Raw genomic sequence first — 20,759 nt, 5'->3', positions numbered from 1 at the left:
AATTTTACAACTTATAAAATATTTTTTTATTAAAAAACAAATATTTTATTTCTTTAAATTACGAATAATAAATTTAATTGTACTATTTTTCATAATGTAATACAACGATATATTAACTATGAACATTTAAAGAGGCAGTCAATAATTTATAAAATATATTTAAAGTAAAATTATGAAATTGTTTTATATAACCATATGTTTATTTCTTTTTAAATCAATTAATCCATAATATTAATGAAGCAAATACTTTTACTTAAATAATTATGTTTAAAATAATGTTTTAAACTGTCGCTTTTGTTGTGAAATAATTGTGTAGTTAGAATTATTATTTTTAATAGATGAACTATTAAAATTATCTTTCAATATACATAACCATATTAAATAACATACTGTATAAAATAAAGTACTTACCTTTTTTTAAAGTTTCAAAACTTTTATTAAAAATAATAAAAATAATAAAAATAAATGTTATTGTTTAATAATTTTCAAGTTTCAGTATAGACAAATATATATTTAAAATTCATATTAAGTGTATTCAAGAAAATAAACATTTATACGTGTACATAATCGGATATAATTGAATTTTGTTCAAGATACTATACTAAGGCAAATATGCTATTCCTCAATCAGATCTAGATAGCATTCACATAATATGTACATACATAATAATGCCTATACATAATACATAATGCATAATACGACTATATTTATAAATAAAGGAATTGAAGAGAGTAGATAGAAGAAGATGATTTAGTATTGATACTGTTGCACCAATAATTTATTGCTTCGATATGATAAGCGGCTTAACAGCACTTCACTCAGCCATACTTTTTCCTCCCACCCTCTCATAATTTATTTCTTTAATTTATTTTCTTTTTGATTTTATTCTATTTATTATTTTGTTTAATCTTTCATATTATTGTTTTTATATTATTAATTCATATTAATGTTTTAAATATTTTCTTAAGTAATAAGCAAACACAAATATAACCAACTGGGTCATCGTTACTTCTTTTTCAAATATTTTTGTTTTAGTAAGAATTAAATAATCATTCAACTTCTGTATGAAGTTCTGTTTTTACACAAATTTATTAAACATTATGGATCTAATTTACTTTATTTTACTGTACTTGTTCTTATTATTTACTTTCATATTTGATATGTTATTATACTTACAGTATTATGTATAATTTAATTTATTTTCATCAAAAAATATTTTTCATTTATTTAGTTATTATTTAATTTTCTTTATTTTTTAAAATTTTATATTTTTAACATTTTTTTCACTTAATTATTTATCTACTTATTATAAAACTTAGTAATCTTTAATATAGTATGTGAATAATATTTAAAAAATATGATAAAATTCAGGTTTTGTAAATTAGAGCAATTAATAAGTATAAGGTGGTTAATAGTGTTATAACCGAATTTCTATTAGTTGGAAATGGAATACCATTGTATAAGAAATAAATTGATTTATTTCTCTTATACAATGGTATCCCATTTCTAGTTGATTTCGGAGCCATATCATCTATGTTCTTTACGGCATATATTATCCAATATTTACCAAGAAGCAGTTTATAGATTGCACTTCTGTTTAGTTTAGCATTGCTAGCATTGGTTATTGGCCAATTAATATTTAAGCTTTGTTAATAGTTTTGTATAAATTGTTGATTTGCATAAAACAATTATTAATTTGATTATTTAAACATTTTTAGCGCAAATCCTGACCGGTATCTTTGTATAAATGTTATTAACATTTGAGACAAAATTTTGTTAATGATAAATTATATTTAAAAAAAGGTAAAAAATTTGTTAAGCAAAGAAATATACCACAAATACTAAATTGAACTTAGAAAAAAAAGCAGTTTAAAAAGGGTGAGAAAGTACAGGAAACAACGTTAAGTGAGAGGCGCGGGTGGATAGAGCAAGACGAAAGGAAGACGCAGATATCCCGGGATACTGGCACTCTAGCATCAGGGGTTGTTAAGGTGTCCATTGAGGTGTAACTAGGGAGATGTTATTAAATTTCGCTCATTCCACCTAAGGCGTACATAGAGCCTTTCGAGCTCACCATGGTCGTACCGGATCGACGGAGTCGAATTTCACGGCTCCCTCATCTTTCGTCCTGTTTCACTCGAAACTCAACTCATGATCTTTTTACTTCTTGAATAGCTTAAGCTATCTTGCTTCTTTCTTGTATTTCTTACAACATTATATTTTTTTATCTTTCATGAGAGGACGATGAGAAAACGCGTACCCTTGTTATCGATCATTTTCAATTTCATTGTCCGATAAAATCTTCTACATTGGTCTAAACTGGGAAAATCGACTAAAGGAAGAATAAAAATATTGTACAAAATATGTTGTCCTTTGCATCCTTATTATAAACATGAAGTTTACATTCAATTAGTTTAAACTTTATTACATACGAATTTAATTAACTCATCCAATATTGAATTGTGAATAATTTAATATAGAAATTATTCAATTGCTACGTACATTAAAAATGATAAATAATTACGTAAGTTTTTGATATTTTTGAAAATTCAAGGTAAATTCTAAGAGTAAATAATCGCATATATGGATGAACACTTTGAGAATTTTAATATAATGATGCTTATATTGAATAAATTATTTAGCATTTTTAATTGGCATTTACATTAATTTTGTTTAAATTCTAACATATTATATCACATTGTTTTATAATGTATTATCTAATATTATATTATTTAATTTTATATCATATTATATTATATTATTTTATATTATAATTTAATAGATACAGTTAACAAATGAAATTTATATTTATGTATATATTATAAATAATATAATAAAAAAACATATTTAAAAAATATTTGTTGATAAAAATTTGAGTTCAAATTTTTGAGTTAATAATCTTATGAAATTTTCATTTTATTACAGAAAAAATATTAAAAAAAATTTTAAAAAAATACCGCATACAATTTATTAATTTACAAATATATTTCTTTTTAAATTTATATTATTATATTTTTTTAATTTTTCATCGTGTAAATATATTATTAATTAAACTTTATGCTTCAATTGTTATAAATGATTCAAAATTAGATATTTTACTTCTATACATACTATAATAAATAAATGTTACTTCTATACGTAATTTAATAAATAGATAATTTCTTTCGATTAATAAATACATATATACTAAATATTAATTTAGTAATATCTGAGTTTATTTTTTATTACTTAAATTATATGTTAAGAAATTGATTTAATTAGGACTATTGATTTATGTAATAATATTACTGAAATAATTCAAATAAGAATAAAATAAAGTTTATACATTTCTCTAATTTGAAACTTTTGAAAATATAAATTTATTAAAATATAATACAAAGAATTGTTAATATATAACATCACCAATCAAAAATAAATTGTGATGAATAATTCAAATTTTCAACATTAAATTATTTTATAACTGGTATGAATAAAGTTTGTCAATAAAAGACAAGTATATAAAAATTAAAGATGTGAAACTATATTTCAAATGATCGCTTTTAAGAATAAATTATAAAAATACTAATATTTATTTCATAAAATTTTTTCTACAATATGTTGTCATAATTATTAGATTAATTATATAATAGATATATTATTTTAATATATAAATCAAAATTTCATAAAAATAAGTTATAATAAATTAATAAATTTAATAATAATAATAAATATATAATAATAATAATAAATAATCAATGAATTCTTACTAATTCTTCTTCCTATTATAGATTCTTCTAATAGAATTTTAATGTATTTCGTAATAAGTATTTGGCTTTTATTTTTTATTCTATTATAGACGGTTTGAATAATTATGTTTCAGTAAATTTTATTTTATTAAATTGAATTGTTTATAAAAATTAATAAAGTATATCAATTAAAAAAGATAATATTTTTTATTAATTTGATTAAAATCAGTCCAAGTCAGTAGAATAAATTTATGAAATATATTGGTTAAGATAAGTAATAAGTTGTGTGGAAGTTGAAAGGAAAGTAAATTTCAAAGTATATAGTTCATTCATTTACCTTAAATGTATATCATTTCCTTCTTATAATATCCTTTTCAATTTATATTTATTTCTTCTTATCGGATTAATTAAATATATTTTAAAGTTATACTTTCTAATATATTTATCTTTTTTCAACTTTCATAAATTTGGTATTTTTGAAATTATTTTTATCTTATGTGTTATAATTATTTTTAATCTCACATTTATAGTATTTATTACTTTTTAGTAATTTCCAATTTTATATAAAGTTTATCCGTTGCTGTTTTTTTTTCATTTAATTCTAAACAACAAAAGCTACTTTCTCCACTTTTTTCTTGTTTCGTTAGTTTGAGGGGATTAAAAATATCTAACAGTACGAGATTCGAGTTAATAAGAGTAGGATAAGTATTGACTTGGCAGGCTATGCTTTTGCCTCTATCCATTTGGTTTCTCTCTTTTTTTTCATTGCCTTTGTACTTCCATGTCACTTAACTACCTCCAAAATTTTGGAAAAATCGCGACCCCCATTTCAATAAGGTGGCTATTACCTCATTTGGGAAACAATTGTTAGTAGTTCTGTTACGGTTGTCTTTTTCTGGTTATCTTTTTCTTCTTATGGAGTTTAAAACTGTTGTCTTCAATCACTGAATTCTGGATTTTACCTTGATTTTTTTATCTTGACTTTTAATACATCCTTTTTCATTAACCATAGTCAGATTGCAACTATTCTAATTTAATAAATATTCCTTAATATATTATGAAATTCAATATAAACTTGAAATACAAATCTGAAACATATATTTTTTAATAATTGCAATTAGCGATAATAAGCAATTATTCAGTAATAAATTTAATACAAATAATTATTTAAATAATAATTTAAAGGATGATCAAAATTCTGATTATTTTTACTTATTTTATTAGTTTCTCAAATGTTAATCTGATAGTTGATAATGCTAATTAAATTTCTTATTTTTAAAAAATATAAATCTGACAATTACATATTTTAAAATGTATAATCAAGAATATTACATTTTTCTCTATAAATGAAAATACTTCTTATTTGATAATATTCTATAGTATTTTTTTTTAATTCTATTTTTTACAGCAACTTAAGAGCATTTATACCATTTATTTATTTTAAAATAATAAGAAGTAGTTTCGATATTTCCCAAAATATTTTTACATAAAATTGGATAATATATAATGATTTGATTTCCTTAAACTATGATATTCTTTTTAACGCAAAAACACGATAAGTATTTTCTACATAGCCCTTTATGTTGACCTGCTTCCTTAAAAAACAGAATTTATTTATTATAATACTGTTAGTTCATATTTAGGGAGGCAAGCATCAATTAAACTTCCATAAATATTTTAAATTGTACAAATTGCATTTGAAGAAATACTGTAAATATTCAATAATAATATTTCAATGACACTGATAAAATATTGAATATAAGTTTATGGCTAATGAATTTAATTACATCAAAATGCAATATTATTCTTAAATATAATGTATTTATCACATGATAGTAATAAAAAGATTTTATTATTGTAGATAGTTAAACATAACTTCATAGAAAACTATTTTTTTAAATAAGTTATTAAATTTATATAGAATCCTTTTATAAATAGAATATATCAAAATATCAGCTATTAATTTCTATTTTCATTAATATTTTTTTTATTTTTGAAAATGAGATATCTGAAATTATACTAAATTTTATAAATTCATCATACCGCGATTAATATACTTAATTAAAAAATAAATCAAATTATGATCGAATAAATATTTTATAAAATAAAATTATTTACGCAAAAAAACTGCAGATTATAATAAAATAATAAAATTTTTATTAATTATTTAATTTAAGTATAAAATAAAAAAGAATCAAACATATGCTCACGTATGTGCACTGAAAAAGGGAATGAAAAATATATATTCAAACGGAACATGTATATACATTTATACACACTTTAATAGTTATTGCTTATATTTGTCTAAAATAATTTTACTATTAATTAATATTTTTCTGATTATTATTAAAATTCTAGTAAGAATTTTTTTTTTCTAATATTATAATTTTGTTTATATAAGTAGCTAAAATTTTATATTGTTAGATAAATAAGTATATAAGATAAGTATATAAGATAAATTTGATAATCGTTAAATCATAAAAAAATAGTATATCTTCTTAGTATTCTAAAAAAAGATTTACATTATTTATAAATTGCTATGAATTGTTACATTAAAAATCTTTCACATGGAAAATAAATATTTTTAAAACTGAATAATTGTGAAAATAAATTATAGATTTTTCTGGCGTATAGTACAATGAAGATTTAAAACTTTTTTTTCTTAAATACAATATTTTAATTATTTTTCAGAATTACTAATGTTTAAAAATCAATAAAAATATTAATGCATTTCAGATAATGTTTTTATTTAGATAAATAATATTATATTTTAAACAACCAGGTAGAATAGTATGGTTTGTTGAAATTTAAAGTATTTAAGATATAAAAATAACTAGCACTTCATATTTACCGCTTATGATATTTGAAGTTCTATGTAAAGTTCAGTTACGATGTACATTATTTAAACGTAGATATAGTATAAATAATTTATAGTAAATTAAAAGTAAAACTTTACAATTATGAATGTATTTACAATACAAATATACAATACAAGTATGTATATATTTTATTTTTAGTAATTTTAACATATTGGGACTGGAAAGCAATAATGAGATCGAAGGTAAGTAAAAGAGCGAGGTATAGGTGGGAAACTTGGCCGAGTTAAATGCGTGGCATCTGCTGTTACTAGCAAGGCGCTGAGCGCCTTCTGCTTGTACATTCTTTGAAAGGCGATGTGCAAAGAGAAAAGGGACTCAATTATTAAAGGGAATATAATTGAAATGGTTAAGAATAAATATTTCAGATCTTTTATTATGAACATGAAAAAAATTACTCGGAACATTTTTCTACTTTAGTATAAAAAATATAAATACTATTTTCCCTTCATTTAATATATTTAAGAAAAGTAGTCCAACGAATCTTATATCAAAATATTTATTTTTCGGATAATTTTTAATAAATTAATAACTAATTTAATAAATTAAATTGTAATAATATATTATATTACATTAAAATGTAGATGAATATTTAAAAAAGATAACGAAAGGTTAAAAAATAGATAGTATACCATTATAAAAATACATTTTAATTGCAGTCTAGAATAAGTAATTTAAAATTTAAAATGTAACTATTACAAAACTAATTTAAATTATTACCTTATATATTTTAATTTAATTTCATAAAATATACATAAAATATAAACATTTAAAAGTAGTTTAAGGAAACAAACAAATTAAAAATTAGAGGTAATATTAAGAAAATAGATGTGAAAAAAACTTAACATAGAAAGAAAAACAGATTTAGCATGAAAGTAAGGGAATGCGCGATTCAAAGAGGGTAAGGGTTAAGTCATCTAAAGCAGGCAGAAGAGCTTTCTAACGCCTGCTTTGCATAGATCTGAATAGGTAAAATGGGCGAGAGGAAAGATGGGCGAATTAATTTATTATGTATCTCACGCTAACCGGACGAACAGCTCTACTCTTTACTTATCCCCAAGTTTACTAGGCTTTACTTCCTAATGCCTCTTTAACTTCAAGCGCTTTAGATTATCTTTAAAAAATAAAATTTTTAAAATTCACGATTTACAAAGCTAGCTTACACTTCTAACGAGACGAAGACTTTACCTAAATATTTAAATGAATGTATAATTAATTATATTACAAATATTTTTGAAATATTATAGAAATATTGAAGTTTTTTTCCTTTTATAAAATAAAAATGGATAATGTTAATAATTTATAAAAGTTATTTACTAAATAAATAAATAAATAAATATATATATATATGAAAAATATATTATTTTTATTTCTTTTAAAGTTATTTTGAGTTTTAAAGTTGAGAAGTTCCCAAAGATAGCTTCAATTATCCTAGTATTATTTCATTTGGAAATTTAATTTATACTAGCAACATGGTCAATAAATACATAAAAAATAACACTATGCTAAAAGAACGCCAAAATCATGAGCTACTTCCCGATTTGTCACAAAGGACATCAACGCGTCCTTGCAGACCCGTGAAAATACATCATCCCTTAAATTCACAGTCACTAGGGGTTACCAGGATTTTCTTCTCTAGAATCTTCTTTCTTCTCTCTTTTCTTCGTTCCCTTTCTCTTTTAGCCTCTTTCTGTCTCTTTCTCTCTTCTTGACGTAAAGGCCCTCCGTCGTTTAAGCTCAACATTTCTCAGACTCCTTGAAAGGGTGCTCTGAAAACCCTTTCTCCCTCACTTTCTCTTCCTCTCCTTTTTCCATCCTTGTTTTGCCACTTTACGTGCAACGAGAGCATCGGCGGGAGCAGTAGCAACATCAGACCTCCCCTCATTAGTCTTCATTTGTTTTCGGAATTATCGCCCCTGTCCAAAGCGGTAGCATAGGAAGACCTAAAGGGGGACCGCGTGGTATTCAAGGGTTTATTAAATTGAAAATATTTTCCTTCTTCCTCTGACTTTCTCTCATTATCACTTTTTTTGTTTCCTTCCAACTCTAACATTGGTAAAAAATAAATATATGGTTAAATAAAAATTTAATAAAGATCTAATTCGAAAATATAGTTTATGTACAAAAAATGATTTCAATGCATATAATTGTCAATTATAATGAACATTAAAATTTATATTTAATGTTTATAAAAATAATTAGGATATGAATAGAAATAGAATATTAGGATATATGGTTAAATAAAATTTTAATAAAGATCTAATTCGAAAACATAGTTTATGTATAAAAAATGATATTCAATGAATATAATTATCAATTATAATGAACATTAAAATTTATATTTAATGTTTATAAAAATAATTAGGATATGAAATTTTGGATCCACATAGAAAATGATAAAATTCTTAATATTTTAAATTATACTTTCTTTCTGTATAATAATAAGTTCTATTTAATTTAAAATTATTACATTATAAAATATTTTTAAAAGTACTAATTATAATATTTTGTTTTAACATATAATTGGTAAATTTTTCTAAAATTCTTAAATTAATCAAACATACCTAATTAATTTAACTATATAAATAATATTATAATGAATAGACATTTATTATTATTAGCATAAATAAAAAATATAAGTTCTTAAATTTGATAAATTATACGAAATAAAAACTAACTGACATATAAATAAAATAATATTTATAATTTAAAATAAATTTTTATATAATCATTTTTAAGAATAAAATAGAAAAATGATATGAAATTATTAGTCAAATTCAAAATGTACATTTTTTATAATTATTTTACATGCGCTATAAAAATCAAAATATAAATCTAAAGAAAAATAAACCATTAATTAATACTCTGAAAAGGAAATGTATCATCTACATCCAAATATTATTTTGAATATATGGAGTATAGTATAGTGTTAAAGACTATTAACTAACTATAGGTATAAAATATACTAATTATAGGTATAAAATATACTAATTATAGGTATAAAATATAATAATTATAGGTATAAAGAAACTTCATAAATATTTTAGTAAATAAAGTTCGTTGCTATTTATTCCTATTTATTACCTACTTTCTTGCTTGCTCGCTAGAAAGATGAAAATCACCTGAAAATTCTTGGTGCCTTTTCTTTATGCTTTTTCAACTTTAAATTATATTTTTTCACTCTGTCTTTCTCACTCTTTTTTTTGTGTCTTTTATTGTTGTTAGTTTCCGTATGAAGTAAAGTCGACAGAAACTACTGTCTGTAACTACTATGATTAGTAGTATTGCGGATGAAGAAAACTATACTTGTTTTGTTACAATTTCTGCTCATACTTAAAGAGTATTACTCGCCTGTACTGCTGTTCTTAATATTTCCATCTCTCTCGACAATATTTTTTCTCTCTCATCCCATCGCCGTTGCCACCATCGACCCCGCTAAAGGGTTTTGTGGGCAACCAATCCGGCATGCCGCAATCTCCGTCCGCCACGCCCATGCACCAGTGACTCCACGGCCATCCCCACCTCGACTCACTATATTTTTCCCTATCCATTTTACCCCTCCAAAGCCCTAAAAGCTTGCAGTCCCCCTTAACTCTAAAGCGCCCCACTGTTGGCAAACTATTTTTTTTATCTGTTTCGCTACTACTATCTACTAGTTATATTCTATCTTTCTTTAACTAAACCTTCAGTTCTTTATATGTATTAAGCTCACAACTCTCTCCATTGCACCTCTCTTTTTTTCTACTACTACTTTGTCGCTTCGATGCTCTTTATTTTCGACTTCTGCTCTTTCTCTGCGTACTTCATTTACTTAATCTTTTATTTTTTCTTACCTGTAATTTCTCCTGAACGAGACATTTTTTTAAATTCATTTATTATCTCCAATATTTGATTCTTCCGGTCTATAATTTCTTTCTTTCAATTTTTCATAAATTTGATATACTTGATAACTTTGTTATTTTAACTCTTTTTCCTTATTATATTTCAGCAATTAAATCAATAATTAATTAAAATAATAATTGAAATTTTTTTAAATTATTTTCTTTCATCATTCTATATTTTGAGTTTCTTTTCGGTTGAGGTTGAGATTTCCAAAGTAACAAGTTAATTTTAAATATTTATCCTTCTTCTATTTTAGACAAATTTTATGAAAAAGAAATATAAACATTTTAAGCAAATGTTGTAATTTTGAAGTGATTGAATAGTATTTAGAACATTTCAAAACGTTTTTTGTTAATCTATTTAAATTAAAATACATTATTTATTGAATAAACCATTACTAAATAATATTAAAATTGTTATTAGTATTTTATTATTAGGAAAAACTGATTTAAAAATTCGTTTATTAAAACATATATCTCAATTGTTGCATATAATAAATACTAAATATTATTTCAGTGATTTCTAGAGTTTTCTTTAAGTTATTACTATTTATTTTTACTTAAATTATATAAATTCTTAATATATTCTTAATATGTACTAAATCTTAATAATGTGTTTTCATTTATAATATAATAACCTATATAAATAATAAAGATTATAAAAGTAATCTAATAGTAATAAAATCACAAAATAATTGATTTTATAAAAATGTGTATAGAAATTAAACATTTTGTGAGTTCTACGACAAAAATTTAATAGAGAGAAGAAAACACTTAATAAGATTATTAAACAAGAAGTAATATAATAATAAATCATATAAATTGAATTGAATTAATAAATACTATTTCAAAAATGTACTATTATAAAAATTTTTTCAAATATTTCCTAGTTATTTATTTTTTTTTTTTACTTAGTTATACTGTATATTTTAATGTTCGTTATGTGGCAGACTATATTTGCTTCGAAACAAATTTTTTTACCTGATATAATCAAATTTACAACACTTAGTTTATTGTCTAAATACTCTGTATGGACGATGATATAATCTGTTAAAGTAAAGATGAAATTATAAATATATTTACTTAGACATTTAGATGTTACGTCGATTAATTGATTGTTGGTCTCATGATCTTCAATTCTCTCGTATTGATTTTAAAATCCTCGTTCCTTTTTCTATTTACTTCTGTCCCTCTTTCAACTTTTTCGTGGATTTTTTTCTCTTCCTATTTTTATTCTATAGTATATCTATAAAATTTCAAACTGTTTTTATTTAATTATATTTATATTTTTATATCTTATATAATTTCAATGAAATTAAATATCACTTAAATTATTAGTCAACAAATATAAATTATTTTCAAAAATATAAGTATATAATATATTTATATAGATTGAATGAAAGTTTATTTATCAAAGTATGTTATTAAATAATATAAAATACATATATTTATAATCTTTAAGTCAGATTTATAATTAGTTATAATATAATTTTTAAAATACGTCTCTTTATGTAAAATTCGAAACTTCAGAATTTAATATTTATGTAATAAAGTAAATGATGAAATGAATATGGAATAAGAAAGATATATTATAGATGAAAAGAAAGATAATGTCTTTATAGGTATGCAATATCTGGGTTTGGATCAAGGAGTAGCGACGACACAGAGTTGGGGTGGTTTACATCGCGGGAGTCTGCCGCCACATTGCCTGCAACGACCTCCGAGTCATCATTCACACTCTCAGCCACAGTCTTCAGCGGTCGGGGGAGCAGCAGCGGTAACGTCTGCTGCCGCCGTTGTTGCCTCTGCCTTCAACCCTTTCCATAAAGTCATTGAGCAAAGACTGCCGAGATTATCCACCACAATCAACAGTAAACAAATTTTAATAAAAACTACCACTTTTCATTATCAGTTTCAAATCAGAACTCTTTAATCAAATTACTTTTGTATTTGTACAGAAAAATTGGTATGAAAGAAAAAGCATTTTTTAGAATTACTAATACATTTCTTCCTGCTTCTTTGTTGTCAAGTCCTTAATATAGTTATCACTAAAATTTTAAATAAAAATTAAAGAAAGTTATAGCATTATTAACTGAAATTCTAAATTTAAAAAATTGTTTAATGTTGCTTATGTAATCTAACGGAATGATTAATCGATTTAAGGCTCATCTACGGCAGAGCTCGGAACGATTAGCGTTTCTATTCAAGAAGTAGCTCCTGTTCCGTCCACTGAAAATATTGGTCTAGGATTACCAGTAACTATAAGCACATCGACACCAACGACTATTGAATCAACGACGACAACGACAAATAATGCCAATCCATCCGATCACCATTCGTACTTTCAAGGTAAGCATTTTATTATATTTTTGCTATAATTTCTCATATTTATATCTTTTCAAATTTAATCACTTTCTAATATTTTTTTGTGAAATACGTGTATTAGTGAATGTATTTGTAGTTATTGCTGCAAATGATATATTTAAAAATAATATTAATATATATACGCTACGTATGTATATTATAGGGGGTATATAATTCTATATTAGCATTTCAAACTAATCAATATAATATGTAACTATATAAATATTAGTTGTAATAAGGACTAAATACTTATTTTTTAAATTTTAATTTAAAATTCAAAGTTGATAGTTCAATATATATTGAAGTAATTTGACATAAAATAAATATTAACTTTACAATTTAACATTTTAAAATGCAATAAAAATAAAACATAATTTATATTCAATATTTCTTGTCAATCACACAGGCCTTCATCTTCTAGGCACATCGAATTCCCTATTTAGCTCTATACTGGCACCACTTCTACCACAATCTTCATGGTTATATAATCCAATATATCATACCCAGCAATACATATTAGAGCCAGAATGGCATGCACTAGCTTTACATATGGCCCAACAGCGTCTACAGAAACCCGATCTATCACGTCTCGAGGACCTCCGTAAACTACGCGATAATAGCAATAGCCCCGAAGACAAATCTAAGTATAAGGAGGAAACTTCCCGAGATTTGGACAGTCTCGATGGCAGCATAGAAGTAGATGATAGTGAGGGTCCTCGACCTAAGATCGAACACTGCTCACAGAGCGAGGAGTCCTTGGAACAGGATAGTCTAAGAATATCGCCTGTCAGGTATTATCGAATTTTTTTCTTCAGTTATTGTTTATTGTAAAATTATTGATATACAATAAAATGATTAGTTGCAGAATTTAATATCGATGTTTTTAAAATTTTTGAAATTGTTTGAATAACTGATTGACGATTTAAATCTAATTTTCTATCGAAGTAAACAAATAAATTACTTTAAGTATTTGATGTTAACTATAAAGATAAAATTGAACAAATAATCTTAATATTTGTAAGTAATTTAATATCATTTAATAGGATTAATATTGTGTAATTTAGATTTCAATTATTTTTTTTATTTAAACTATTAAAAGAATAGTTTCCAAAATAATATAATAAAACATAAAATAATTTTTAAATAAAATGTAAAATATTCAATTTAATTCTAATTTAATAATATTCAATATAATTACAATATCTTAAGTAATTAGCATATTTAATATATTTATAATTTTCAATTTATTCCATTTACTTATTCAATCTTAATTTTGAACTATTTTAAAATTTATCCAGCACATTTTTAATATTTTTACAAATTTTAAATAAAATTATAAAATTAATAATATCAACGTATTATAAAATATTTACAACTATTTTTTTGAAGCTTTCCAATTGCGTGAGGTAGTATAATTTTCCTACCACAAATAATAAATTGTTATTCATCCAATAACATATATTAGAAGATAAATTTATTTTCTCAATTATTTAATATATTTACATATTAAAATATCATTTTGTATAAACACTTATTAATATTTAACATAACATTTCAATTCTAAAAATGTTAGAAACGACAACGAATGTTTCCAAGAAGAGACTATGGGTCGTCTGCGACCAAGTCTGGAAAATGGTAACGATTACGGTTATATCACACAGTTGAATCATCAAGATCAAATCAATCAGTGTGATTTGAATGTGAAAATTCGAATGGAAGGCACAGTTGATTTGAGCAAGAAAACCAGAACTCAACATCAAAATAAAGAGAACGTCGGTCAGGATTTGACAACAACAAAACGGAAGGAAGAAGAAGTTGAAATAGCAGAAAGACAAGCAACTAGGCACAGGAAGGACAGAAGTCCAAAGCCTAGACAAGTCTGGAGACCCTATTAACAAGAGCATCACAGATTATATATGTTATGTATAAATTATTTTTATTTTTGGCGTTCTAGTATGATTCATTAATTAATTTTAATTTTAAAACGTGAATTACGTTTTCCTATTACATTTACAATTAGTAATGTTTTAATAATACCAAAAAAGAAAAAATGTTTTTCAATTTTTACGTTTTTAAATACAAATATTCACACATTTTAGTGTTAAATATTTCGAAGATTTATTCAGAAAAACTAAAAATATATGGAAATAATACTAATATTATATGTATGTGGATTAAGGTATTAATTCCATTAATATTATATAATAAAGATTGGTTTTTTTTATAAAGAAATAATGTGAGCTATCTATGACTTTTAAACCGTCCTCTGAAAAATAATAAAATAATTATTTAAAATTTCTTTTTATAATTTTTAAAAGGAAATAAAAGACAATAAAAATTAAATTTTGTAAATGTAGATATATACATCAGCAAATTTTAACTATAAATTAATATTTATGATTGAACCCATTAAATAATAAGAATAATTTATCCAACTTACAATATTAAGAAATTAATTAAACGATTTTACGTTTCATTCAAATCTCAAAATTATTGTTGATTTAATTAAAGTTGTTTTATTTGTTTAAATATTTTATAATGGTATTTAAATAAAAATATCAGCTTGATCATTGAACCAAAAACGATACTTTAAGTTAATAATATAAAAAATGGTTGTTTTCTATATTTCTTTCATGTAGGAAAAACAACTATAATGAGCTATTCTAAAAAAAGTATTATAATCTGTTTCTTTTAAGATATTTTTTCATTAAAAATTAATGATATTTATATATGTTATAATGCCAAAATGTAACCCTTGTTTCGAAAAATATTGAATAAAATATAAAATAAAATGAAAAAACGATATTACATTTTCTATACTTTAAATTAGTATTTATTAATAATTACTGATTGATTAATATAGTTTATATGAAATCTGTGCATAAAATTTATGAAAAAATAATATTTATATACTATAAAGTAAAAATATAAATTCATACAAAGCTTTACAAATATTAATATGAATTAATGTTTTTAATATAAATAATTAACATAAATAAATTATATTGGGAAAATTTTTGTACATATTTTGATATAATACATTTTTATTTTTTAAATTAATTTAAGATAAAATTTAGTTATTTATAGAAATTATTTATTATTATACATTATTTTATTTTTAAATTATAATGCTATATCTTTGTAAATACGAAATTTAGTTGCGATATTATGAATTAATAAACTCAATTCTTCGAAGAAATAATAAAATGTAGTCATTTTTTATTTAAGTAAATATACTATAAACTATATTGTAGAAAAATATCATATAATAAAATCTATTTGAAGACATTTTTATATATAAATGGTTCGAACATTTTTTTTGTCTAATTCATAATATTTAGTTAGGTGTCTAAAAGTTTATTTCTAATTAATTATATTAGTAAAAATGACTTACTTATCGACTAACTTTTTGAGAAATAAAAACATAACAGTTTAGTAGAGTATAAAAAATAGATTCACATTTGCAAAAATGAGCAATCATTGAATTTATATATATATATATATATATATATATTTATATAAAAATCCTTAAAAAAGAGAAAATATAGTAAGAATATTGTATATTAAGAATTTTTCAATTAAAAATATTTCAATAATAACTAATATATAAAATGGCAATAAATAAGTAATAATAAAAATGGAACTTGGTTTCAAATACATTCTTAATTTATAAAAGAAAATTGAATAAAGATACATACAATTTAAATCATGATTCTAATATATAAGAAAACTAAAAATTTATGAATGCTAATTAAGATATAAGTTAGAGGGATCATCTACTGATCTATTATTTAATAAAGGATATATCGAATAAATATTATTTATTTCATTACTTATACACCTTCTACTTTCTTTACATAATCAAAAAAAAAAAAATATATATATAAGTAATAATTATTTTCAAAATTATAAAATTTGCTTTCAAAATTTTGGTATCTAGTTTTCTAAGTTATTTTTATATTAATTATTTTTATGGTTTGATTAATTTTTTATTAGATGTAAATATATATAATTTTATAATTAATTCTAAATAAATCTAAGTTAATTAATAATTTTATTTCGCACTTCAATACATTTAAAGTTATGATTTATATAAGCATATTGCTTATATTGGTCTATATTATTGGTATATATAGAGTTATTATGAAGTGAATTATATTATTTAACATTTTTTATCTAATGTATAAAATTATTTTTTTTAATTTACTGACGCAAGGTTTAAAATAATTTTAATTATAAAAAAATATATTTTATTCTTAAATCGTAAATCTAGATAAAAAAGAGAGAGCTAATAAATATAAAATGACATAATTAATTAAAAAAGCAAAAATAAAGGTTCATTAAACCTGATATGTCTATAGTGACGATTCTGTTGAATTAGTGTTAAGTATTTTAAATATTTAAATAATAAAGTTATGTTTTTTTATTTATCTAGTCCCCGTTCCGTTTAAATCCTATGAAAAAATAAAATTACTTTTTGTTCTAGGAATTATTTCTCTAATTGTTTTAATGCAAATAGTAAGGAGCAGCATCTTTTTGTTGAACCTCTCTTTTGAAAATTAAAAGGCCAAACAAATAAATTAAAAAATTCTTTTTACGATTCCACGATTGATACATATATACATATGAACTTTTCATGATTCTTTTCAAACTTTTCTTTTTCTTTTTGAGGATTTCCGTGATGTGTCTACTGTATTATGATCGATGCTTAAAATGATTAAAAATGATTAAAAATCTATCTATCTTTCTAATAAGAACTAATAATGGCTCAAACTACGTCTTACTTGGCCAAGCGAAGATGAGTATCTATAGTATTTTGTTATTTAAAAATGTATGGAACATGCATTTCACTACTTTATTAGTAATGTGAAGTATTTACTTTACTACATTATTAATATATTGTCGTATTTTTCAATATAATATTAAATTACTATTATTTGAATATACTATTTAAATAAAAATTTTCATATTATTATCATTAAATTATAGGAATAAATGTATGTAGCGCATTATACTTAATCATTAAACAACATAAACTTATCAAAACATTTTTACCAATTACGCTGCATTTTCAGATTAAAATTTAACAACTTATAAATACTGTACTTTCACACAATTAGTTTTAAATTATAAAAAATAAAAACAAAGTATAATAGAAAAGACTTATTTAAAACTCTTAAAAAAATAATATCTTAAAATTGTAATGTAAAGTGATACAAATTTAATTATTATAGTCATAAACACAAAACTAAATTACAGTTTTTAAATTAAATTATAAAATTCTATTTATTCAATTTCATATATTGAATTAAAATATCCGGACAATATTAATATTCTACATAATCCTTATTTTATTATATTGTAAACGTAAATATACTTAGAGTATAAAATATGATAAAAATTATAAATAATGAAAGTTGAGCTAAATAAACAAATTCCAAAGGTCATGAGTTATAATATAAACAATATTCATTTTTAACATCCCAAAATATTAGTAGAACGGATATTTTAAATGTAATAAGATTGATTAGACGACAGTTATTATTGATTAATAATGTTGACATATCGATTTTATATCATTAGGACTCTGAATTTTGAAAAATATTTGATAATTTTTACACATGGATATATTTTGATAAGCTACGTTATCTCATTCGGAAAGAACTCAAGTAAAAATATTTGATAAAGGCCGCAGTACTCTAAGTACCTTTATTTATATTCGAAGCTATGAAAATATGAGCGACAATATTTTCAGAACTTCTAAGAATATCATATCCTACCGAATTGTTATAACAATTTATTGTTATTTCAGAATATGATTGATACACTGACAAGTAGACTATAGCATTGTCACTTGTAAATATTAATAAATAATTTATAGATATTATGATTAAAGGTATGAAGTATTGTGATCTAAACTTTATTATATTCATATAAGAATATTAATGTAAGTACGTGGAATAATTAATTATATTAGTTACGTTATTAATATTAATTTATTCATGTTAAATATTAAAAGTTATAAAGAATTGGTTCATACATACTACTGGATATTTACAGCAATGTAATTAATTTGATTTGTTATAATTTTTGAGTTGATGAGTAATGGTGAGAATCTAAAGAAATCTATGAAAAATTCATACTTTAGATAAAATAAAAAAAATGTAATAATTATTAGTTTGTATTTGTGAAGGTACATTTAAATAAAACAGATATTGAACTGATGATGAATATGTTGGGTATCGACGTTTAAAAACACTTTAACGAATGTGAGGTAATATTTAAATCCCTCTTATATGCCTATCTAGACAATAACTTGAAAGTCGTCTAGATCATTTATACGAATTACGAATATCTCTGTTCTATATTCTGCGTTAAATCATAGGGGTTACTAGGTCATTTATTATAATTAATTACAGATTACTTCTAATGGATTAGCAGTGTTACTTTTTTACTTGGATTATCACTCGGTTTTTTTATCGTATTATTACATATTTTTGGTCAAATTTAACCAGTAATTTATTTTTATTGGTATAGTTTATCGGCAACGGTATTATTCATTACAACTTATTTGATGAGTTATAATATGGATTGTTTTATGATGGCAAAAATAAGTTTCATAATTTAAAAAAGAACTTTTTTCGATATGTAATATTGTTTTAACTATGCTATTTTAATATATTAATTTTATTGTGTAAATGAATTATGGCATTGTCTACGTCAATAGCAGCTCTATAAAAATCTAATTTCTAGTAGTACAGTAAATTTTCAATTTAAAATATATTTGACTTTAACGAAAGAGAAACTTTTCAAATCTAAAATAATAAAAAAGATTAATTGCAAGTTATTAACTAAATATAAATTTACATTATAGAACCGAAACAATTAAACAACGATTTTAAATACAATTTTTATAAGATTATTAAACAATATTAAATATTATTAAATTATACATATGCGTATCTGTAACATTATAAGGTTTTCATATATACATATTTATGACATTATCATGATTTTCTTAAATAACTGTTAGTTTCATTGGAATTAGAACAAAATTTTTTACTGCTTTTAATAAAAGACTTAATATGTATATATTTAATTCATATTAGTTTAAAACCTATAGAATTATTTAAAAAATAGTAAAAATGATTAATTTTATTCGTTCATTTAATTTGCGTTTATACAAATTTATGAATTTTTAAAGCGTTCACAATAATTTTCTATAAACAACTTTCAATACTGAAACTTTAAGATAAAATTGTTCGGTAAAATTCATTGTTTAACGATGATGGAATACAAATCTACATATTAAATCTAGCTTTGTTTTATAAATATATAGACCTTTATCGGGACAGAAAAATAAGAATTAAAACTATTACGAAAACGGTTCTCTATGCTTTAGGCATCTGTTAAACTATGCTTTTCTGTTATATATACAACTTGATCTACAACTAGCTTATTGCTACGTAGTTATCAGATGATCCGTTCAATATATACTCACTTATGTTGCTCATTGGTTTATATATATTTTATCTCTTTTAGTTATTACTTGCTTATTTAAAATGAAAATGAATACAACCATAATTCAACCGTAACGTAACTACGAAAACTAGTGTAATCACTTTAACATTAGCTTGGAACACATTTTCTGGTTGAATCTCTGCCTTAAAATAAAATTTCGAAATCTCTATGGTACAGCATTCAACGTATTCTAAAATAATATAATATACTTTCATATACTATATATGCTATTTTTGTTTATGTATAATCATTTGAACCATTCAAAACTATTTTAATTAATTCAATTCATTTAAGATTGATCAAAGTTCCTAAAATTTTAATATAATTTAGAACTTATAAGAAAGATTATTACTAATAATCTAATTCTTTAATAATTTGAGTATTTAGAATAA

At 22.5% G+C, this 20,759-nt stretch overlaps 1 protein-coding gene across 1 annotated transcript in view; it reads left to right on the top strand.

Annotated features, from left to right (window-relative positions):
• The window catches only part of LOC105361694 (uncharacterized), a 31,951-nt gene extending 17,210 nt beyond the window's left edge, over positions 1-14,741 (top strand). Inside the window, exons 5-7 of the mRNA XM_011498946.1 lie at positions 12,646-12,831; positions 13,253-13,637; positions 14,420-14,741. Coding sequence (XP_011497248.1) covers positions 12,646-12,831; positions 13,253-13,637; positions 14,420-14,741 — 893 coding nt within the window. The remainder of the gene's footprint in view (positions 1-12,645; positions 12,832-13,252; positions 13,638-14,419) is intronic.
• The last annotated feature ends 6,018 nt before the right edge of the window (positions 14,742-20,759 follow it).

This window comes from Ceratosolen solmsi, unplaced genomic scaffold (genome assembly GCF_000503995.2).
Source record: "Ceratosolen solmsi marchali unplaced genomic scaffold, CerSol_1.0 scaffold30, whole genome shotgun sequence".
Lineage (NCBI taxonomy): Eukaryota > Metazoa > Arthropoda > Insecta > Hymenoptera > Agaonidae > Ceratosolen > Ceratosolen solmsi.
This window is presented reverse-complemented; position numbering and strand designations above follow the sequence as displayed.